The sequence below is a fragment of the Mauremys reevesii genome, linkage group 1 (genome assembly GCF_016161935.1).
Source record: "Mauremys reevesii isolate NIE-2019 linkage group 1, ASM1616193v1, whole genome shotgun sequence".
Lineage (NCBI taxonomy): Eukaryota > Metazoa > Chordata > Testudines > Geoemydidae > Mauremys > Mauremys reevesii.
Genome location: NC_052623.1, coordinates 278,216,921 through 278,240,724, shown reverse-complemented (window position 1 = coordinate 278,240,724; position 23,804 = coordinate 278,216,921). Strand labels below are relative to the sequence as shown.

General features: G+C 43.8%; 2 protein-coding genes across 4 annotated transcripts in view; both read right to left on the bottom strand.

Annotated features, from left to right (window-relative positions):
* HAL (histidine ammonia-lyase) overlaps window positions 1-17,444 on the bottom strand; it is a 28,310-nt gene extending 10,866 nt beyond the window's left edge. For all 3 annotated transcript variants that reach the window (XM_039512082.1, XM_039512092.1, XM_039512100.1), the window contains exons 1-13: window positions 17,146-17,444; window positions 16,679-16,739; window positions 16,479-16,506; window positions 15,001-15,075; window positions 14,828-14,900; window positions 14,667-14,733; window positions 14,434-14,471; window positions 14,223-14,348; window positions 4,815-4,954; window positions 3,115-3,162; window positions 896-1,043; window positions 712-807; window positions 538-596 (exon numbers count right to left, since the gene is read on the bottom strand). In XM_039512082.1, the coding sequence (XP_039368016.1) occupies window positions 538-596; window positions 712-807; window positions 896-1,043; window positions 3,115-3,162; window positions 4,815-4,954; window positions 14,223-14,348; window positions 14,434-14,471; window positions 14,667-14,733; window positions 14,828-14,900; window positions 15,001-15,075; window positions 16,479-16,506; window positions 16,679-16,739; window positions 17,146-17,392 (1,206 nt within the window). In that variant the 5' untranslated portion in view covers window positions 17,393-17,444. The remainder of the gene's footprint in view (window positions 1-537; window positions 597-711; window positions 808-895; window positions 1,044-3,114; window positions 3,163-4,814; window positions 4,955-14,222; window positions 14,349-14,433; window positions 14,472-14,666; window positions 14,734-14,827; window positions 14,901-15,000; window positions 15,076-16,478; window positions 16,507-16,678; window positions 16,740-17,145) is intronic.
* A 5,076-nt stretch (window positions 17,445-22,520) lies between these two features.
* Window positions 22,521-23,804, bottom strand: part of LTA4H (leukotriene A4 hydrolase) — a 32,430-nt gene continuing 31,146 nt past the window's right edge. Inside the window, exons 18-19 of the mRNA XM_039500729.1 lie at window positions 23,610-23,714; window positions 22,521-23,195 (exon numbers count right to left, since the gene is read on the bottom strand). Coding sequence (XP_039356663.1) covers window positions 23,063-23,195; window positions 23,610-23,714 — 238 coding nt within the window. The 3' untranslated portion in view covers window positions 22,521-23,062. The remainder of the gene's footprint in view (window positions 23,196-23,609; window positions 23,715-23,804) is intronic.

Here is a 23,804-nt window from a genome sequence, read left to right as displayed (position 1 = left end):
ATGTGATAACCAGAGAAATTGCTATTGTGGAATGCTAGATATACTGTATTCATTAAAGATTTGACTTACTATTATTATGACATTATAATATGATAATGACAACATAAATGTATAATTCTTTGTGTGTTTGGGTTGGCGTCCCCTTGTTCCTCAGCCACATATACAACCTCTATCTGGTCAAGAAAGTACTCAAAGCTTAGCTAATTGGTCAATGTACATTAGGTATTATTAAGGAATTATAACTAAACTTAGGAAACCCCAGTTCTTTAGATTTTATACAGGCAAAGCTCCCACCAATTTCAATAGTTTTGCTTGTGTTAATATGGATTGAGTTCATCGAAAGTTAAAAATCACTCCTGTGTACAAGATCCAGGAACTACTTATGTCTCACTTAAGCCCTATTTTGAGGTGAGTGGGAAATAATGTAATTGCATTATTTTAAAGGAGACAACCAACATTTGACTGACATTACACTGGGACTGGGATTCCACTGCCACTAGCCTATCCCTGTCTGAGGGAGTGGGAAACTCATTTTACCTGAGGGCAACAGCGCAGTGTATATGCATCCTGAACTCTGTCACAAAATCTGTGACTCTCTGCAAAACAAAAGGAAGGTTCTTATAGAAAAGGCCACACGTCACTGTTTTAATTCCCTGTCTGTCCTGGAAATCAAATAGGTGACTTGCATGGCAGGAAGCAAAGATGTTTCACCTGCTATTTCTGATGGATGATGGTCAGAGTCTAAAAGTGACCTAAATCGGAATGCCACTTCAATCTGCCCCGGATGGGCACGCACTGCATGGATATCTGTTAAAACAAATGAAAGAGCATTACACTTTTGCTTTTCCCTCTCCAAAAGCTAAGAGAAAGTGAACACTGAAAATTCATTACCAACCAGTGTCAAAGGCTCTAGTTGTACCCTTCAGGACTTCAAGTGTTAGTGCAGCAACTATGTCCGCTTGCCTAGCAATAGCGCTGGCTCGTTCCACTGCTTCACATCCCAGAGAGGAGATCATTTGGGTTCCATTGATAAGAGCCAGACCCTTCAGAGAGATAGCAGGTGTTTATTTTAAGTGAATCTGTTGCAGCCTTACACATTCCACAGCCATTGTAATTTTCATAATTACACGTGTCAGTTAAAGAAAGGTCTTTTCTAAGATTCCTGGATCGTCATTAAATGAATCATAAAAAGGGCTAGAGAGGCTATGGTCTCAGCTATTTGGCTATTTTTTGATACAGACAAGCCACCAGTTACTTTGAAGTTGTTACATCCCCATGTCTCCCAACTGGGAGTTGTTTTCCAATAGTTAGTTTCACTAGCAAGCCAGTTATAGCCATCTGCTATGACTGCTGATCAGCTCAGGGGGTTTCTGGTATAGGTTTGATGAAACCTAGCAAGCCAGATATACAGCTAAGGCCCTAAGGACTCTTCCTGTCATCCCAACATGCAGATGACGGTCTAAAGTCAATGGGAGTAGTGTGTGTACTAGGACTACAGGAGAAATCACAGGCAACAATCCACTTTAAGGGATCTCAAAGGGCACGACAAACACTTCCATTTGTCCCCTCTATAGGTCCCAGGACAACTATATTACGCAGTGGCGAATACTAAACATTTACATTATTGCAGTAAAAGTGGAGGTACTTTTCCTACAATAAAATAGTATGGTGATGTGACATCATTGCTCTAAAGCAAACGTTTACTTTTAACTGTTAGTCTCTATATGTACCTTAGAAATTCTGCCATGTTACATGAGGTTTATTTCATGTGACTTCAAACTTTGTTTAAGGGTACAGGATAGCTTTCTTTTTCATTTGCTTTGCAAGAGTAACCCTTCTACTGATTTTTGACAAAATTACTAAATTCAGCTCTAGACATGAAGAAGATGAGGTATGAAAACCCCCCCACCAAAGCAAGGAAACTTAGGGCAGGTTTATACTGTCACTTAAGCTGATCTAACGTATGTTGCTCAGAAGTGTGAAAAAGACCCATCAAAACTCTCCCCCCCCCCCCGCCCCAGCAGCGCAAGTTTCCCGCTGTCCGCACCGGTACTATGTCAGCGGGAGACTTGCCGTTAGACTTAAGGTGGAGATTCTGTTTTAACTCACCTTGGGCCTATTCTAAAGCTCACTGAAGCCAGGGAAGTCTTCCCATTGGCTTCAGTAGACTTTGGATCAGGTATCTTGCCGCATGTACTGTAGTTATGACAATTACTGTGGTCCACCATCAAGAGCACTGGAATATCTTACATACTAAGAACCTACATGTCAGTTTATGTGGGTAAGATTTCATCAGCCTGGGTTTTTGTTTAATAAATAGATTAATATGCTTACATAAATAAACATTTATACCACGCTAATGCTAGTTACTGCTTATTAAATATCACAAAATGTGTTTAAGTTATAAAATGTGTTTCTTTCTCCAAACTACCAACACAAAAAACCTTCTGGTCCCCACAATGCAGGATAAAAACCATCTGAATTACTAAAGGTTTTACTTAAACAAAACCCATCTCATAAAATAAGAGCTTGTCTGAACACAATACTTCTGGTGACAGCCAGCTGAGATGAGCCCCGAGCACTGAAATGTAGAACAGAGAGCTGACAGGTCAGTTCTGCAGTAATTAGTGCAGCGTGCAACAGCAGGAAGAAGATTATTTGCACTGGTTTAGTTGCCATGGAAGTGGGATGCGTCTACACTGGCACTACACCAATTTAATTTCCACTGATGCAGACTTACTTTAGATAGGAATTGGGGTAATTTCCATTGATGGATGTCCAGGAAATCACTGACAGTAAAAAGTGTGTATGTGGATGAATGGCAGTTCCCAGTGAAACTTTTATAGACAGGACCTAAGTTTTACCCTGGACTGAAGCTTTGTACACAGAGCTTCTATAAATGATTGTGGTTGAACTAAATCACATGTAAGTGGGAGGTGAAATGGAAACGCTGACATATCCTTTACTGTAGAGTCTCTAATGGGTTCCCTGTAACAGATGTTTAATAACCTTCTGGAACTGGATTTAAAATAATAATTAATTCATCTCACTTTTAAAATATGGGCAACATATGCATAAAGTAACTACCAATTGGCTAGCCTTGGTTTTCATTACCTCCTTTGGTTTCAAGGTTATCGGTTTCAGGCCATGGGCTTGCAGCACCTGTAAAGCAGTTTATTGAACAGGGTGTTAGTGAAAAATGCCTTTCAATACACTGATTGGACGACTTTGCTGATTGCATACAACCCTCTTTTTTATCTTATTCTAATGAACATTTTGGAATATTCCACAGTAAAGGGAGGGGGGAAAAGCTTTTCATGCACTAACATTTAGAACCCTGTTTTGACCTGGCTGCCTGAACTAATGCATGCTCTGTCCTGTCACATGACACACCCAGCCTTCAAGTCCAATGCTGTCATTCCCCAGGGCCAGCACAGCCTGGGACTAGGAGCGCTCGAGAGGTGGTGCAGTCGCAGCCCATTAAGGAGTGGTGGCATTATTCCATACCATGAAGCAAAGACTCTTATGGCAAATGAGGAAGTATTGCTTTGATTCTGACAAGAATCCTACTCAGTCCTCCTCAGCTGGACAGATTGTAAATCGAAAAGAGAGACCTGCTGAGGAAGTGATGACGGGGAGAAGCAGGAAGAACAATGGCAGGGAAGAGATGCTCGAGCCCCCAGAGGAGCTGCAGAAGACTTACCCACCAACAGCAAATGCAGTTAGTGAATGGAGGAAGGATGGCTTTTGGTTAGGGCAAGTAACTGGGAATCAGTAGGGTGGGTTCAATTTCCAACTCCGCTACAGACTGCTTGACTTAAATGAGTGTATCATTAAATGAGATTAAAATCCTTAATCTCTTTGTGCCTCAGTACCCTTCTGTAAAATGGAGATCATTGCACTTCCCTATCTCACAGGGATGCTGAGAGGCTACATACTGGGGAGGTGCTCAGATACTATGTTGATGGGAGCCATGTCAGTACCTAGGCAGATAAAGAATGGAATAAGCTACCGAGGGGTGTTATGGAATCTCCATCATTTGAGAGATCCATGGCTGGATCAAACACTGAACTAATGTGGATGGAATAAATTTTTAAAAATAAATCAATTCTTCCATGGTGTAACTGGGTAGACTAAATGATGCCACAAAGATCCCTTTCAACCCAAATTAATCTATTGAAAATGTTATATGTTTAAGTCATGTGTTTTCAGCTTTACTGAAGTTTATACATCTGCTTCTTGCCATTATAATACATAACAGAAATCTTAGTAACTCCTCTGTCCTCAGGAGAGAAAAAACCCTAGAAGTCTCCATTTACTTTTAGCATTTGAAACCACATCATTAATCCTCGGTTTTGTGGGATCATCTCAGGTTTGGTGGGCCAGTTCTGATGTTTGCAGGACAGAAGGTGCACTAACAAATCTTTGGAGCTGGTACAACATGACATCTTGTCCATCCATCCAGATTTGGGCACTCATCAGTGTTGGATCTTGCATCATGTTGCATTACTGCAAGGTCACCAGGTCTGTCTAGGCATTATTGATATGCCAGACATGGTGGTATCTAAACCCCAATATCATGATGCCTGGTGTTTGTTTGTTTTGTTCTATTCTTATGCCTCATTTTTCAGTACAGAAACAAACACTTCAATCACAAGAAAGTGACACACAAAATCCAAAGGATATAAAATGTTATGAATCCATCGCATAGTTCTGATGAAAATTTTTCCCTTTGTTCTCATAATACACATAGTCTACTCAGAGCCAATTGGAGGCAGACAAAGAAGTCTAGTAGTCAGACACATTGATCTTACATATTTAGCATCAGCCCAGCCACTCTTTGGGGACCACATCTTTCCTTCTCCTATGAACCCCAAAGCAAGATGAGAAAGAGGGGCTAAGTCTCCACTGGCTCCAACAGTCCCTTTCTCGGGGATATAGGGCAGGCAGGATGCTAGGAAGAAAGCAGAAATCAGACTTTGGTTAGAGCCATCCATTCTCTCCTTGAAACAGAGACACAGGCACGTGAATCTGCCCTGGTTGTCTTGAAGTGACATACTGGAATAGCAACCAGTGAAATGGCGAAGCATCACCCCCTTGCAAACTGGCATTTGTTAATTTTTCCTAAATTAGCTCCTGTCATTTAAAAAGAAACCAATCATTTTTGGCTGACAAATCAAAACAAAACAAACCTGATACGGGATTAAATTTTTAGCTTAGTCCCACAAAGGCCAAGAAACTCAAAGTTAAGGTTGAAATTCCAGCTCCAATGTAGGAATGAGAGAACCTTAGCTGTGTCACTATATCTGACAACCATTGGTGGGGTCACAAGAAAGGCTCCCACTCAGCTCATCATAGCATAGAATAGAATCATAGAAATATAGGGCTGGAAGGGACCTCAAGAAGTCACCAAGTCCTGCACTGAGGCAAGACCAAGAAAATCTAAAGGGCTCAGTCCTAAGAGGACCCTTTAAAAGTAAGGAACCCACTGAACTGTTGGCTGCCTTTGAGCAGCTGACTGGAAATCTAGGTCCAACTACAGGTCATCATTTTGGCATCATACATTTGCAGAAATTGCAGTGCCTCAGCAAAACTGGGCTGAGTTTCAGCCTTTGAGGGACACCATGCTTATGAGAGGATGCAGCAGACAGCATCTTTGCTCATCCCCAAGTAGAGTAAGATTTAGCCAGGGCTGGCCGTAGGGGCGGGCGTCGTAGTCAGGGGGACGCTGTGGTGAAGAGGAAAGGGGCTCAGGCTCCCCCTTGGTGCCTGCAGGGTGCAGCCTGGTGTGATAGGAGCACCTGCCTCACTGCTCCTGAGCGGAGGGCCCCTGCTCACCACCCCACCTGGTTTCCCAGCCCAGCTCCTAATCCTGCCTCCATACTCGGCAAGCTGGCAGGCTCCTTCCCCCCCCATGCTCTGGGACTGTCCCAGCCCAGCCATTACTCCTTCCAAGGGCAGCCTGAATGAGAGCGATGCTGCCCAATGGAAATGGGAGCTGGAAGATGCCAGCCTCTTCAGGGTTGGGAGGAGAAGGGAGCTGAAACTGCAGAGAAAGAGACAAGTCAGTCTGAGGGGTCCTGACCCCATGTCCCAGCTCCGAGGAGGCCCCTCCATGTGTTCTCAGGTCCCAGCCCCCCAGCTCCCAGGGGGCCCCTTCTGTTCCATTTTCCAACACCCCCCATGCCCACCCAACTCCCCAGGGGCCGTTCACTGTGCCTCCAGGTCCCAGCCTCCCAGCTCTCAGGGGCTCCCCCTTTTTCTAGCTCATTCCGAAGCAAGGTCTCAGTGCAGGGCATTTGGGATATTTCAGGAGTGAACTTTCCACCATCACCACCCACCCTAGCTACATCCAGTGCACTGGAGCACTTGCATTTTAACCTTCCCCACCCATACCCACCTTCCTTGGGAGTGGGAAGAGGCACTTGAATATTGGGGATGCTCAGTAGTGGGGTGTGGGGAGAGATCTGCCCTTCTGAAGCCCCCATGTCACTGTCCCCCTGCAACCCCACAAAAATGAGACTCTGTACTACTCTGGTGCCCTCCCCTCCTTCTGGGTCTCTCAGGTCACCATGCCACCCTGCCACCACAGCCCTTTGGTGCCCTCCTGTCACTGCTCCTCCCCTTGGGCTGCTGACCTGTTGTGGGGAACCCAGAGAGGCAGCAGGGGCCAGGGCAATGAGGGGGTGGATGGGGAGCCTGGGGAGGCAATGGGCCAGAGATGCCAAAATACAAGTTCAGCCAGGGAGCTATTTTCCCTAAGGCCAGCCCTGGATTTAGCCCCTAAGCTACTGCAGTTGTTGATGTTACTGAATATTTAGAGACTCAAGTTTCTCCGATCTAATTAAAGCACCATTTCCCAGACCTTTGAACACTGAATCCCATTCAGGAAAATGAAAGCAATCACACACACCCCACTGTCAACACTTTCACGTTTTGTAAAAAGTCCTACCCATACTCATGTATAGATCATCTGTGCCTCCATCTCCCCACTAGTTCTGGAGGGTGCACCCCACACTTCAGGAAATGCTTATTTAGTGGCTACTTATGCACCAAGGCTGAAATGTTGGCCCCTTCAGCCCATATATACATATATGCTAGGAATGATTGGGCATTTTCATTTAAAAAAAGAAAATCAATGGCACTCCGTGTTCTAGAAAGTACAGTAGAACCTCAGAGTTGCAAGCATCTTGGGAATGGAGGTTGTTCATAACTCTGAAATTTTCATAATGGAACAAAACATTATGGGTGTTCTTTCCAAAGTTTACAACTGAACATTGACTTAATACAGTTTTGAAACTTTACTATGCAGAAGAAAAATGTTGCTTTCCCCTGCTTTTTTTTAGTAGTTTACATTTAACACTGGAATGGGTTACCTAGGGAGGTGGTGGAATTTCCATCCTTAGAGGTTTTTAAGGCCCGGCTTCACAAAGCCCTGGCTGTGATGATTTAGTTGGGGTTGGTCCTGCTTTGAGCAGGGGATTGGACTAGATGACCTCCTGAGATCTCTTCCAACCCTAATATTCTATGATTCTATGAACACAGTACTGTACTATATTTACTGCTGCTGCTTTTTTGTCTCTGCTGCTGCCTGACTGTGTTCTTCCAGTTCCAAATGAGGTGTGTGGTGTTCGTAACTCTGAGGTTCTACCGTACATTTCTCAGTTAAGTCACTTCAGTCTGGCATAGAAGTTTCAATTAAAAATCATCCTGAAATCCAACAATTATTTTTTTTTAAAGTGGCTGGTAAAAACTTGACAGAACTTTGTATGTCAAATTTTAGCCCTAAGCTGTTGTCTACAGTAGGACTCCAGAATTCCTCAGCATAAGGGTTTATAATGCAAAGGTACACAGGCCTGTTAATACAATAACAACTGGATCCACAGCCACTATAATTACATTGGCCACAATTTTCAGAAGTGATTAGTGATTTCCAGTACCTCACTTTTGGGTGTCCAAGACAAATTGAAGAGATCTGATTTTTACTACAGTTTCTGGAAAAACCAAAACCAAAACCAAAAACAAACAAACAAAAACCCCACCCCCACACCCGGCCTCTTTAAGGAGTCTAAAATTGGTCATGTAAAATCTTACTGGTCACTAACACTGGAGTATTATATTACCAGGGTACATGGTTTACGCTACACTCCTGGCTTCTTCTCCAATGTTTAGAATAGATTTGAACTTTTCAGTCTGAAAAAAAGGTTCCACTGACATCAGACCCACTGCTCTAGTGAAAAAAATAGGTGAAAACTAAGTTAGAAGAACCACCATTTTGAAGCCATGGATACCTGGAACTATTCTTCTATTTGGGAGAAAGAGTAACCACTGCAAAGCCTCAGAATCCAACAGGAAGCCAAAGCCACCCTGAAGACCTTACTGGTTTTTCCTGCTTTGCAGGCCCCCTTCTCCATGGGGGCATGGCTCCCTTATATGACAAGCTGCCATTGGATGTAGAGTTGGTTGAAAAAATTTTTTGGTAAAGAGTAAATTTACCAAAAAATGCATTTTTCAGGGCACCAAAATGATGTGCAAATTCAGGACAAATTTGGCAGTTAGTTTCAGCTGAAAAAAACCTGAAAACGAAAATTTTGGAAACATCAAATCAGTTTATTGAGGGAAAAATTGAAATCAGCCATTTTGAAACTATCAAATCAAAATGACGTTTTCAAAATGAAATGTCAAAGCCAGGGGTTTTCCAAACAGGGGTCGCTGCTTGTGTAGGGAAAGCCTCTGGCGGGCCGAGCCGGTGTGTTTACCTGTCCCGTCCACAGGTCCAGCCGATCGTGGCTCCCGCTGGCCACAGATCGCTGCTCCGGGCCAATGGGAGCTGCTGGAAGCGGCAGCCAGTAAGTCCCTCGGCCCGCGCCACTGGCCACCCCTTCCAGTAGCTCCCATTGGCCCGGAGCAGCAATCCACGGCCAGCAGGAGCCGCGATCGGCCAGACCTGTGGACGGGGCAGGTAAACACACCGGCCCGGCCCACCAGGGGCCTTCTCTACACAAGCGGCAACCCCTGTTTGAGAAACCCTGGTCAAAGCAAAATAAAAAAAATTCAAATGTCATTTCAATTCGACATGAGAAATGTTTCATCCCAAGTGATATTCTGGAGGATTTTCATTTTCGTGAGACAAAATTAAAAAAAGTTAGTATTTCATAGAATCATGGAATATCAGGGTTGGAAGGGACCTCAGGAGGTCATCTAGTCCAACTCCCTGCTCAAAGCAGGACCAATTCCCAACTAAACCATCCCAGCCAGGGCTTTGTCAAGCCTGACCTTAAAAACCTCTAAGGAAGGAGATTCCACCACCTCCCTAGGTAACCCATTCCAGTGCTTCACCACTCTCTGAGTGAAAAAGTTTTTCCTAATATCCAACCTAAACCTCCCCCACTGCAACTTGAGACCATTACTCCTTGTTCTGTCATTGGGTACCACTGAGAACAGTCTAGATCCATCCTCTTTGGAACCTCCTTTCAGGTAGTTGAAAGCAGCTATCAAATCCCCCGTCATCCTTCTCTTCTGCAGACTAAACAATCCCAGTTCCCTCAGCCTCTCCTCATAAGTCATGTGCTCCAGCCCCCTAATCATTTTTGTTGCCCTCCGCTGGACTCTTTCCAATTTTTCCACATCCTTCTTGTAGCGTGGGGCCCAAAACTGGACACAGTACTCCCGATGAGGCCTCACCAGTGCTGAATAGAGGGGAATGATCACATCCCTTGATCTGCTGGCAATGCCTCTACTTATACAGCCCAAAATACCATTAGCCTTCTTGGCAACAAGGGCACACTGTTGACTCATATCCAGCTTCTCGTCCACTGTAACCCATAGGTCCTTTTCTGCAGAACTGCTTCCTAGCCATTCGGTCCTTAGTCTGTAACAGTGCATGGGATTCTTCCGTCCTAAGTGCAGGACTCTGCACTTGTCCTTGTTGAACCTCATCAGGTTTCTTTTGGCCCAGTCCTCTAATTTGTCTAGATCCCTCTGTATCCTATCCCTACCCTCCAGCGTATCTACCACTCCTCCAAGTTTAGTGTCATCTGCAAACTTGCTGAGAGTGCAGTCCACGCCATCCTCCAGATTATTAATGAAGATATTGAACAAAACCGGCCCCAGGACCGACCCTTGGGGCACCCCACTTGAAACCGGCTGCCAACAAGACATGGAGCCGTTGATCACTACCTGTTGAGCCCGACGTTCTAGTCAGCTTTCTATCCACCTTATAGTCCAATCATCCAGCCCATACTTCTTTAATTTGCTGGCAAGAATACTGTGGGAGACCGTGTCAAAAGCTTTGCTAAAATCAAGGAATAACACATCCACTGCTTTCCCCTCATCCACAGAGCCAGTTATCTCCTCATAGAAGGCAATTAGGTTAGTCAGGCATGACTTGCCCTTGGTGAATCCATGCTGACTGTTTCTGATCACTTTCCTCTCCTCTAAGTGCTTCAGAATTGATTCCTTGAGGAGCTGCTCCATGATTTTTCCAGCTACTGGGGTGAGGCTGACTGGCCTGTAGTTCCCCGGATCCTCCTTCTTCCCTTTTTTAAAGATGGGCACTACATTAGCTTTTTTCCAGTCATCCGGGACCTCCCCCGTTCACCATGAGTTTTCAAAGATAATGGCCAATGGCTCTGCAATCACATCCGCCAACTCCTTTAGCACCCTCGGATGCAGCGCATCCGGCCCCAAGGACTTGTGCTCGTCCAGTTTTTCTAAATAGTCCCGAACCACTTCTTTCTCCACTGAGGGCTGGTCACCTTCTCCCCATACTGTGCTGCCCAGTGCAGCAGTCTGGGAGCTGACCTTGTTTGTGAAGACAGAGGCAAAAAAAGCATTTAGTACATTAGCTTTTTCCATATCCTCTGTCACTAGGTTGCCTCCCTCATTCAGTAAGGGGCCCACAGTTTCCTTGACTTTCTTCTTGTTGCTAACATACCTGAAGAAACCCTTCTTGTTACTCTTAACATCTCTTGCTAGCTGCAACTCCAAGTGTGATTTGGCCTTCCTGATTTCACTCCTGCATGCCTGAGCAATATTTTTATACTCCTCCCTGGTCATTTGTCCAAGCTTCCACTTCTTGTAGGCTTCTTTTTTGTGTTTAAGATCAGCAAGGATTACACTGTTAAGCCAAGCTGGTCGCCTGCCATATTTACTATTTTTCCTACACATCGGGATGGTTTGTTCCTGCAACCTCAATAAGGATTCTTTAAAATACAGCCAGCTCTCCTGGACTCCTTTCCCCCTCATGTTATTTTCCCAGGGGATCCTGCCCATCAGCTCCCTGAGGGAGTCAAAGTCTGCTTTTCTGAAGTCCAGGGTCTGTATTCTGCTGCTCTCCTTTCTTCCTTGTGTCAGGATCCTGAACTCGACCATCTCATGGTCACTGCCTCCCAGGTTCCCATCCACTTTTGCTTCCCCTACTAACTCTTCTCTGTTTGTGAGCAGCAGGTCAAGAAGAGCTCTGCCCCTAGTTGGTTCCTCCAGCACTTGGACCAGGAAATTGTCCCCTACACTTTCCAAAAACTTCCTGGATTGTCTGTGCACCGCTGCATTGCTCTCCCAGCAGATATCAGGGTGATTAAAGTCTCCCATGAGAACCAGGGCCTGCGATCTGGAATTTTGAAACAAACTAGTCCCCTCATCCCCACCCAGCCTCCCATGACAGACTTTTTGGGTTGGCCACCAAACTGAAAAAGCAGCTATTTGTTCACCTCTGACTGAATGCCTCATCTCCTCTAAAGTCAAAGCCACCCAGTGACTTTTAGCAGCATTAAATGCCTTTGAGAATTTCCTAGCTCCTGGTGCTTCCGGGATCTCCCTCAAGCCCGATCAATCCCTGAACGTGTGGAAGAGGCAATGAGGAGTCTGTGGGACTGAGGAAAGATGGAGAGAAGGGCATAAGGTGACCAGATAGTAAGTGTGAAAAATTAGGACATTTTTTGGGGGGAGGGCATAGTTGCGAATATAAGACAAAGTCTTTAATATCAGGATGGTCCCAATAATATCGGGATGTCTGGTCACCCAAGGAGGGCAACAGGCAGTGTAGATTCTCTTCCTCTCCCTCTGTGGACTTAGAAAACTCTGTGACTAAATTCATGTTCCTTTACTTCCCATGTCACATCATGGAAGGCAGCACAGGGTTCACCTTCCTGAGTTCACCCTGATGTGTATAACCGTAGCGCCTCTATTAGCTTTATGTCCCCAGAACAATGCAAAAACCTTATATTCATATAAACAGATTTTAAAAAAACAGTGAATCTTGTGCTCAGGAAAGATGATGGATTGAAAGAAAACCATCTAAACTGAAGTTTATTCACAGAATGAGTATAATAGCAGACAGACAGTGAAAGGAAGTTTGCAGTGGCTCTCTCATTGGCGGGACTATTTCTAGGAATGAAAGGTAGCTAGTTTCCAAGGCCACCCTGAACTTCCCTGCTGAGCCTACCAGCAATGATATAAGTGGCATCAACTGTTTCGATGGTTTTGTTAACATGATTAACTGCCTACTAGCAACCAGCCTCAGGCCAGCTACTCAGTTAGGGCCCACTTCTGCAAGTCTTACAGTGAATTATTCCTATGAGCCCTCCAACTGATTTCAATGGAACTACTCACATGAGTAAACATGTCTCAGTGGGCCTAGCCCTGCAAACACCTATGTGATAATTTTTTTCCCAGGAAGTAGTGCCACTGAACCCAAAGATACTCACATGAGTGTTAGCCAGATCAATGAGCAACTGTTGCTGAACTGAACCCCTAACAGAAAGCCTTGCAGTTCGAGAATCAAGCCCTTAGCAGACAGGTAGTCACTATGGTGATAGATGAGGTATAAATGCCTAGAAAGAGTAATATTTCACATAGGCCGCTTTTCAAATAACTGATAAAGTAACAGCTTGCACTGACTATTAGCCTTCAGCTGCTTTTGAACTGGCAACCTCGTGTCTTCTCAGGTAATCAGCCCTGAGCAAGCATTCTTAATTCTGCTTTCACTGTGTGTTAAATGCACACAATGGAGTTAAGTATCAGAGGGGTAGCCGTGTTAGTCTGGTTCTGTAGAAGCAGCAAAGAATCCTGTGGCACCTTATAGACTAACAGATGTTTTGCAGCATGAGCTTTCGTGGGTGAATACTCACTTCTTCGGATGCAAGCAGTGGAAATTTCCAGGGGCAGGTGTGTATATATAAGCAAGCAAGTAGCAAGCTAGAGATAACGAGGTTAGATCAATCAGGGAGGATGGGGCCCTGTTCCAGCAGCTGAGGTGTGAAAACCAAGGGAGGAGAAACTGGTTCTGTAATTGGCAAGCCATTCACAGTCTTTGTTTAGTCCTAAACTGATGGTGTTAAATTTGCAGATGAACTGGAGCTCAGCAGTTTCTCTTTGGAGTCTGGTCCTAAAGTTTTTTTGCTCTAGGATGGCCACCTTAAAATCTGCTATTGTGTGGCCAGGGAGGTTGAAGTGTTCTCCTACAGGTTTTTGTATATTGCCATTCCTAATGTCTGATTTGTGTCCATTTATCCTTTTCCTTAGAGACTGTCCAGTTTGGCCGATGTACATAGCAGAGGGGCATTGCTGGCATATGATGGCATATATTACATTGGTGGACGTGCAGGTGAATGAACCGGTGATGGTGTGGCTAATCTGGTTAGGTCCTGTGATGGTGTTGCTGGTGTAGATATGTGGGCAGAGTTGGCATCGAGGTTTGTTGCATGGGTTGGTTCCTGAGCTATGGAGTTTATTTTCATGCCAAAGTGTTACCATAATATAATGACCCAAAGGGACAAAAGTAATACAACTGCAAAAGGTAATCAGAAGTGCTGCCTTTTTCTCCCCTCCCAAACTATACCACTGTTCTTCCACCACAAATTCTGGCTCGAAATTAATAAAACTATGAACACTTAATAAAAACAAATCAATAAAGAAGGTAGGGGTTGTGGTTATGACACTGGACTGGGATTTGAGAGATGTGGGTTCAATTCCTGGTTCTGCCACAACCTCCCTGGATAGTGTTGGCAAGTGAACTACACTCTCTGTGCCTCAGTTCCCAATCTTCTGCATGCTGTATACCTTTGTCCCATCTTGTCTACTTAGACTCTTTGAGACAGGGACTCTATCTACTTGTGCAGTGCCTAGCACAATGGGCCTATGAACTAGGCTGTGGTCTCTAGGCATCATTGTAACACAAAGGATAAAACAGCTGTATTCATTTCTAAATATCTTTTTTTTACCATTAAATGCTTCAATAACTTGCTGGAGAGTTTCCAGTGAAATTCCACTGTATCCTTTTGCTAAGACATTGATCCTGAGAGCTAAAAGCATGCGAGATCTCTCTGGGATCAAAGGCTTCCCGACACCTGCAATGACAACATTCTCAAGGTTACAAACCCCAATTCTAACAGTTGTGGAAGAGAAACAAATTTGAAATCAATTTCCCACTACCTGCGGAATGTGATCGAACTAAATTCACTTGAAGTTCCCTACAAAGAAAGAAAAGTCATTTAAAAACCAACTTCCAGTGTTCAAACAGAGAAAAAGTTTTTCACAAAACTGAGCAAAAATATCCCTCTCCTTTTAGGAAGAAAAATGGACTAAAAATGTACACTGTAGAAATAATATGGATCTACTTTCTATATCCATTTTCTAAATTAAAGAAGGAAATAGATACAACATACTTGAGTCTACTAGTTGGAATAACCGTTCGAGCAAACTTCCCAAAGCCAGTGGTGATTCCATAAACAACTGAAAGAAACAGATATTTCAGATAAAGAAGAGAATCTAACTAAAGTCAGCTAAAACTGACAACAAAATGAAGTTAGAAAAGAAAAAAAAATACCAGTCTGTTCTTTTACAATTCTTTCAATCACTTCTCTTGATTGTCTGACTTTCGCTTCAGCTTCAGGTGTGAGCTAGAAAAACAATAGTGTCAATATTCATTCCTCTATTACTACTTAAAAAAATAACTAAATAAAAAGTATTTGGAGAGTTAGAGTCTTTCAAAATCTTTACCTTGATCTTGTAGAGCCCCTTTCCTAAATTGACCAGGTCCTCTGGTGTTAAACTGTTCCCATCTAAATAAATATACTGCGCAAAAGAACTGCATTGTAGTGAGTGCCATGTATATGTAGTCAATTTCTAAGCAATCATAACTAAATAAATACAGTGAACGCTTAATAGTGAACTGGGTTACAACAGCGTTCAGCCCCGTTCTCATTCATACAATAAGAACTCTCTCAGAGAAGCATTAGCAAAGAACAGCTTATTTTACGAGAGGTAACAAGTTAAGCAGTCATCATGGATGATCCTGCAAACAGTGCAGAGCAAAATGCTGCTGCGGTAGCATTGGTGAAGTTACCCATGTAACCCCTTTGGGGTCTAGAGAGCATGGCCCCTTTAAATCTTTTTCCCAAGGGGGAGGGGGAGAGTAAGAAAAAGGAGGGAAACTCCAGGGGGCAGGGCTGGAGCTGGAGGGAGAGAGAGGAGAAGCAGCATGGCTGGCCCTGGAGAAGGAAGCAGAGAGAACCTGCCGGAGGCCTGAGGAGGACAGGCCCGATCGGGTACAGCCCAGTACAGGAGCCAGGAGGAGTCCTGTGCCGGGGGGAATCACCCGAGGAGGACAGGCCGGAGCTGGACCCAGTATCACGGCTGCCCGGAGCTGCCTGGGGCTGTGAGTACTGGGGCTTGTGACTCTGCACTGGGAATAAGGAGGGAGGCTGTTAGATAGTTAAGTGGGGAGGTGGTCGCTCTGTGGGGCTTTGCAGAGAGCGGCAGAAGAGGGCACCGGAGGGGTTTGCTGGGGAGAGTTCACTGGTGCCGAAGACGACCAGGAGCACCAAAGACTCACCACCGGACTGGAACTTTGCTCAGGCCTCCTGAACTCTGTGTGCAGACATATTGCTCAGTGTCTGCCCTTCCAGACTGTGCTACCACTGGGTCCGTGGGGCCTTGTTTTGAATGCAGCCCTGTTTTACTGCTCCCCCTATATTTCTCCTTGTTGTTTTTCTCCTCCCAGCCCTCTGTAAATAAATATCTCCCTTTGTTATGTCCATTGTACTTTTCCTGTGGGTGGGTGTGTTCACTCTGGGGGGTTTGGAACAGGTGCCCCTGGGGTGGAAGGGATTTCTCCTGCTGCATTCCTGCGCGCGCTGTCTCTTGGCCAGAGCTGCCTGCAGAGCAGACTCCATCTTGGCTACGAGGGCGCTAAAGTTACACCCATGGTAATAGAAAGCACTACACTTGGTAGTAAATGTTTGCAGGAACTTACTGAGTCCTACTGAAAACAAATAATATATGTCACAAACAGCAATTCCATTTGAAATGTTCTGTGGGGTCCCACTCTGTGTCATGGGCAAATAAAGAAAATAGTATACAAAGAAAACCTGCCATTTCCCCCACCGTGATAAGAGGATTTCACCCTACTTCACCTTTTAACATAAAAAACTATTGGAATTGGGGCACATCGTATTAAGATCATTACTGAGCCATACCTTTTCTGGTTCTTGATATTTGCTATATCTGAAGCCATGTAAAGGAAAAAAAGGACATTAAAAACCCACACAAATAGCTGCCATTTAATTAGTGTTTTTGAAAGAAGCCCTTTGAAGGGGGAAAAAGTGCTAAGCATTTTCAACTTTTGCAAATCTAAGAATTGTAAAAATTAACCAAAACAATGCTCAATAAAGGATACAAATCAACTCCTTCTAGCTTAGATGCAATGAAATCTGAAGACATTACATCTCCTTCTATAACTACAATGAAGAATGGGAAAAACAAACAGAATAAAAAAAACTTATTGCCCACAGTTTGTTGCTACAGAGTATTTTTCGTTAGCTAGAAAAAAATCAGTGACAAGAATTCTAATTTGCAGCCAAATGTATTTAAATGTCTTAACAAACATACAGTAAAAAGGTAGTTACCACACACAAAAATCCAAAACCTACAGCCAAACTGTATCAGATCCCACCCAACTGTATGACACAACAGAAGACCTAAAAAGCCTTCTCAAAACTGAGTTTGCAATTTAGTATTTTTTCATAAATTTTAGATTTGCTATATCACAGAAATCTAACATTTCAAGATAAACAGAAAATACACACTTTGGGTCTCCTAAGCAAGTGCAGTCACCATATAATTTGTCATTGCAGGTTTGCTTACCAACTTCAACAAACTCATTGTCCTCTAGTGTGTCTTCCAAAGTATCATCAAGATCCAGCAAGCCAAAGCTTTTGCACCTCCGAACACAGAATTTCACTTCTTCCACTGAGGCAAAGCCCCCATTATCAGGCTTGTTTTTCATGTAACGTCTCACAGCTTCCTTCCCCAGCCATCTCACCGTGCTAGTGCCAGTTAGGCAAGGCACTGCTAGCCATTCCCCTCGGACATGCACTGTGTACCTCGGCATACTTCTCCTCTGCCTACGGTTCTCCCTCCACTGAAGGCAGCTGTGGTGTGCATCAGCCTTGTGTTTACCACACTATAGCCTAAAGAACAGCACCTGACTGGATTCCAATGTCCCAATCAGGAAAGAGCAAAAATCCTCTCTCCACCCCCAGATCCGGACCTTCACAAATAAGTTAGTGTATTTAACAAACTTTATCTACTAAAAGCCAACCCTAGCAGCAAACCTTTTCCTAGACAGGGGATGTGAAACTGCTGACACAGGAGTTATCTTTTGAGATTGTGCCAAGAATGTAGCACTAACTCCTTAAAAGGTATTTAGGCGCCTCTATACCTTCGAGGGTCTAGGCTGTAGAGCCTAAATCTAGCTCTAGTTTGTAGAACAAGAATTTCCAAACAGATATTTCAAAAGGATTCTGGCGGATGTTTTTATGGGGCTTTGGTTGTGCATTTTAAAAACTTGCAGTGTTTTAAACAAGTTCTTTCCAAATGGCAACTCCATCCTCTTATGAAAAACCCACGCAGGACAAGGTGGAGTGATACCCACATCATAACACACACCACTATGGACTGACACTAAATGGCCCTCTTGGTAGGACTGAATAGACACTGAACTATGAACTCACCTCTAAAGATGCAGTCTCTCTAGAGCAGTGTAAGGCCAATTGGCAGGTCAGCAAGAGGAAGCTTGTATTACTGATCTCCATGCTGGAGCTGTTTCTCAATGTTGGCTGTCGGGCACCTTTTACAAGCACTACAACCACTTTTAAAAAAGTAATATTTATTGCAGACTCGCAGCACACTTGGTGCTCTTCAAGCTGGCATACTAACTAACAAACTAACACTGGCATATCCCATATGAATGAGTTACATTTTAATGTAAAAATGGTGAAACCAGCTTCTCTGCCACCTCTTTAGACACCAAATTTGCTTGCAGGCCCAACTCTGCAAGTTGTAAAGCTGAACAGCACTGAGCACTTGTGGGTTGGATCCCAGCCAGGGCAGCCCTTGGCTCTGGAATTGAATAAGAGACGCTTCTTACACAGGGTCCAAACATCAATGAGATTTTGCCTAAATAAGGAGCTAAACTTAAGGTTGTTCCTAGCTCCTCTGTACACATGCGTACACTCCAAGTCAGCACAAATTGTTTAGGGGAAGGTAGATATCACCATCCTATCAGCTGGGAGAGAGACTTTACTCCCTTCTTGGTGTCCATATTAATCACTGAAGGGCTCCCTTGCAACCAGGGTGACTATGGACAGAAGGACATACCAGAAATACCCATAAACCACTGAGAGCACTGCTGTACCGAGTAGGGTGACCAGATCACCACACTAAAATATTGGGACACACTGGGGTGCCATCAGCCCTGCCCACAGTCCACCCCTGCTTCTCCTAGGCTCTGCCCCCACTCTGCCCCAGGTCCCACCCCCTCCCCACTTGGCCTCCCCTGTGCCCTTCCTCATCCCCCGGCCTGCTGCTGGCTTGCTGTGTCCCTCCTCAGTCCCCCACCCACTGCTTGCCTCCTCGCCCACCTGCTGCTCGCCTCTTCACCCCCCCACCACTCATCCCTACCGTGCCGACTTCCCCTCAGCCAGCTGGGTGCTCGCCCACCCCCCGCCTCGTCCCTCCTTCTCCCAAGTTCCCGCCCCTGCCCTGCCTCTTCACCTCCTCCCCTGAGCGTGCCTTGGCCCTGCTCCTCCCCCTCCCTCCTGGAAAGCGCTAAGCACCACCAAACAGCTGTTAGGTGGTGGGAAGTGCTGGAGGGGGAGAGGAGCGGGGATGTGGCACGCTGGGGGAGGGGCCCAGGAGGGAGCTTGGCTGCAATTTTTCCCTGTCAGTGCTCCAGCCCCAAAGCACCCATGGGGTCAGCGCCTCCCTCCCGCTCGCCTCCTTACCCAAATATTGGGACAAATGGTGTCCCGATTGCACATTGATTGGACGCGGGACAAAGTGTTACATACCTGCACAGTCCCAATTTTATCAGGACATCTGGTCGCTAGCACTGAGCTTTCTTTTTAGACTCAGGAAGCAGGGATTAAAATATGGTGTAGAAAAATGCCAGCTTGAAGAGCACCAAGTAAAATATAGTAGGTATAATGTCTATTTCATCTTGGATAGCATCACCTTTAAAGAAGAAGACATACCCTCTTCATCTTAAATGGTCTCTTGCAACATGTTTACTGTTGTAGGAGCAGCAGAGATCTGTATGCTACATATAACCTGTATGCTCAAAAGGTCTGTTACACTTCCCCCGCTCCCTTTGAATACCTGTGAAGTGGCTTTCCCCCACCCCTCCCTCCTGGAATGCTTAAACAGCTGGAAGATCAGAAGAGCTCCTAGATAGACAAGGAGTCTGGGACTCTAATTAGGCAGCATTCACACACCCAATTCATGGACACTGGCGGAGGTGGAGTGTGACCAACCAGATGTGGCCAAGTCATCTCTAGTTGCAGGCCATGAGGAGCAGGTCCTTAAAAAGGGGAAGGGGCCATGTGCTCAGGAGTGCACTCACAAGCTTGTACTTTGCAGGGACCACCTGGCCAGTGGTTCGCTGTGTTGCATTCCATCGTGCCTCGGGAAGACTTATCTTCATCGCGCTGCCCATCGCTGTGCTGTGGGACACTTACCTTGAAGGATCCTGACATCTCCAGTGCCATGCCTGTTCTGGGAGCATGAGTATGCGAGTGTGAATGTGACTCCCCCCCTCCGCACTTTTGAGCTTAGCTATCAGTATAATAAACGTGCTGCTTTCTGCCAAACTCTGGTGGGTCATTAGTCCTTCCTAAGCTTACTAGATGACCCAATTCTGGGTAACATTTACCACTTATGCTAAACGTTTCACTTTGTATGTAACCATGACAGTGATTACTTTTCCAGACCTGAAGAACTATGTAGCTCAAATGCTTCTTTCACCAACACAAGCTGCTCCAATAAAAATTACCTCACCTGCCTTGTGTAAGATATACCAACACATTTACTCTACACATTACCTATTGTATCAGTGCTAGCATGAGGAAAGGCAGATATTTTCAAGCCATTAGGAAACTATTATAAATCACATTTAATTAGTATAGACTTGTAGGAATTTGTGGAAGTGAAAAATTTGAAGTCAATTTCCCATTATCTGTGGAATGTGACTAAATTAAATTCACTTCAAGTTTCTTACAAGGAAAGTCATTTACAAGCCAAACAATTTCAAAATTGTGTTCAAAAATAGAAAATGTTTTCACAAATCTGAGAAAATATCCCTCGTGGTTTAGGAAGAAAAATGGACTAAAAATGTACACTGTAGAAATCATATGGATCTACTTTCTCTACCCATTTTCTAAGTTAAAGAAGCATGCAGATACAATATACTTGAGTTTACTAGTTGGAACAACAGTTTGGGCAAACTTCCCAAAGCCAGTGGTGATTCCCTAAACAACTGAGATCACTCGAGAGAGAGAGAGGCTTTTACATTTTAGACAGCAAAGCAAACAGCAGGTATCTGTGGTGAGGTAAGGCAGACTTCTCAAACCAAGAGAGCATTTATTAGTCACCTGGAATATAGCATCTACAAGTCTTAAGCGTACTTTCCAGTGTTACCCTAAAGACAGACTCCACATTGGTGGAAGCAATGCCTTTGCCATGCCGATTCGCTGAGATCCATTTTGACACTCTCTCCCCATCTGTCCTCCGTTCACAGCAACAGCCCTAAGAGCAGTCTGTTCACACCTGATCGTTTCCCAGCTGCACCCATGTGGTGTTCACATGTCCAGCGAGTCTCTGCTTCCCAGTTCTTGGGGCTTCCATTGTCTCTTCCTGATCATCCATTAACAAATGGAACAGGACATACACATATATGTGAATGTGTCTAGTATCCAACCAGACAGCTACATGTTTGAAACACTCAGTGCACAGCAGTACCACGTGCATAGGGAAACCAAGGCGGACATAGGGCTCAAAAAAATAGTAGCAAATTCCTCCCCTTCATCACAGAATACCCATATTTTGTGTGTGTGTGAGAGAGAGAGAGATGGAGGGGGAAAAAACATTTCCCCTAAGTTAGAGTATACAATGGAAAAGGAAGAATCCTTTTCCAAATGGCATGGTCTCAACCAGACATTAATACTCTACGCTGAGTAGTAAGACGGGAAAGAGTGGCTCATTCAGGCTTTATCCACAGAAAACTATAATGATTTAGTGCAGCTCCCTCCAAAGGAAGCGCTTTCAGTTTGAGTGCCTTCTATCAAGTTAATTCAAAAGTTTCTAACTAGGACTTGAATAGATGATCAGGAACAGTAAACATGTATTCACCAAGGGCAAGTCATGCCTGACCAATCTGATTGCCTTCTATGATGAGATAACTGGCTCTGCGGACATGGGGAAAGCAGTGGACGTGCTATACCTTGACTTTAGCAAAGCTTCTGATACAGTCTCCCACAGTATTGTTGCTAGCAAGTTAAAGAAATATGGGCTGGACGAATGGACTATAAGGTGGATAGAAAGCTGGCTAGATTGTCGGGCTCATCAGGTAGTGATCAATGGCTTGATGGCTAGCTGGAAGCCAGTATCAAGCAGAGTGCCCCTAGACTTCATCTACTGCAACTTGAAACCATTACTCCTTGTTCTGTCATCTGCCACCACTGAAAACAGCTGAGCTCCAGCCTCTTTGGAACCCCTCTTCAGGTAGTTGAAGGCTGCTATCAAACACCCCCTGAGCCAGCTAGGTAAAGTCAATGGGGCTACTCGTGCTTAAATCCCTAACTGATTAAGGACCCATATCAGGACTGTTTACATAAAATACAATGAACCAACAGAACACCGGACAATTTTTTTTTAATTTAAATTGTTTTCAGCATTTTGACGTGTTTCAAAAAAATGTTTTTTAAACCAGCTATGAAGCTGGCCACAATGCCGAAAAATTTAGTTCTGAAATTTCAGCTTGAAATATTGTGACTTTTTTATCAAAAAAAACTGAATTTTGACAAGCAGCTCCAGCTGTTACTGTATGTAACTGTTGTAATGTATGTACTGTAACTCATGTCATACTTTAACTCATGTTAACAAAACCATCAAAAAATCAGGGGTGGAATGAGAAACAAAATTGTTCGGCTACTAAAGTAATGTAGGCCACACAAGTAAAAACATAGGTTTATACAACATGATTTATTCTAGAAATCAGAATATTTGAAGTCAGCAAGGAAAAGCTATTTATTATGACATTTTTATTGTTACTTTCTAGACTTGTTGATTGTACAAGACCTGACAAGTTGGCTGTTTTATTAAAAAGATTTTTTTTCCAAATATTTAAAGACTCAGGACTTCAACTGTGTGTTGCTGCGTGAAAGCTTGTATGAAAAGAAAAAAAAAATTCATCCAAAATTTGTAAAAAAGCCCACACGACTGACAAACACAAATGCATCTCAGAAAAGTCATCTTTTCCTTTAAAGTACTTTATAATTTGTTTGTACTAGAGCCATTCATTCATCTCCCAAAGATTTATCAGTTTTCCAAAATTTCATTCGATGTACAAGACTGAAGTTTTTAAACTTCATCTTGAAGATCCATTTAAGCCAAATTATTGCCACAGTAGCAGAAAACAAAGTCAGATAGATAATCAAGCATGCATGTTAGCATAATGTGCAGAGTTACAGTTGTTTTAGTAGTTTGCCATAACTTTTTAAAGAAATTAAACAGTCTGTCCTTGACCCGCTTTCAAGTCTTTGGCCACCAGCATTGCAGCCACTGGGTGCATGCACACTCTGTGCTGCATGAACGAGCTGACAGCTTGATCACGAGATTTCTCAAAGTTGTAGAGATCCCTGCAAAAAATTCCACAATATAAGTAGAAATAAGAAACTAGTCTAAATATGGATTTTTACCTGAAAGTTTTATTCTTACACTGAAGATTTTATATTAAGATTATCCTTTATATAATGGCTTTCCACTCTGCAATCTATGTTTGCTAGGTTTTTATGTTAAAAAATTGATACAATAAGAACTTCAATTTATCCTGCAAATATAGAAATATTCATGTTCAAAGTGCTCTGGAAGTTCTATAGTTAGTCACTTCCTTTAGAAGGATGCAGATTTGATTATTTTCCTAAGAAGTCTGCTCCAGTTCAAAGAGGAATTAATTCAAAGGAGTCCTATGGCCTGTGTTATACAGGAGTGTCCACAATTTAAAATTTAAAAAAAAAAAAAGTTCATTTGTAAGTTCTGCAGGTGAGACTTACCTAAACAAGGGACGAGTAAACTTCATCCTGCCTTGTTCTGTAGCCATTTTTAGAGCCAGAGGAATGGCTTCTTCCCACTTGGCTTGGATGCAGAGGCGTAACCATCTGAAAAATGTAGTTAAAGATGAATTTCACCTCCAAGTTGGCTGCCAATTTTTGTTTGTAGCAGTTTTCAAAATTTGTGATCTTCCACTA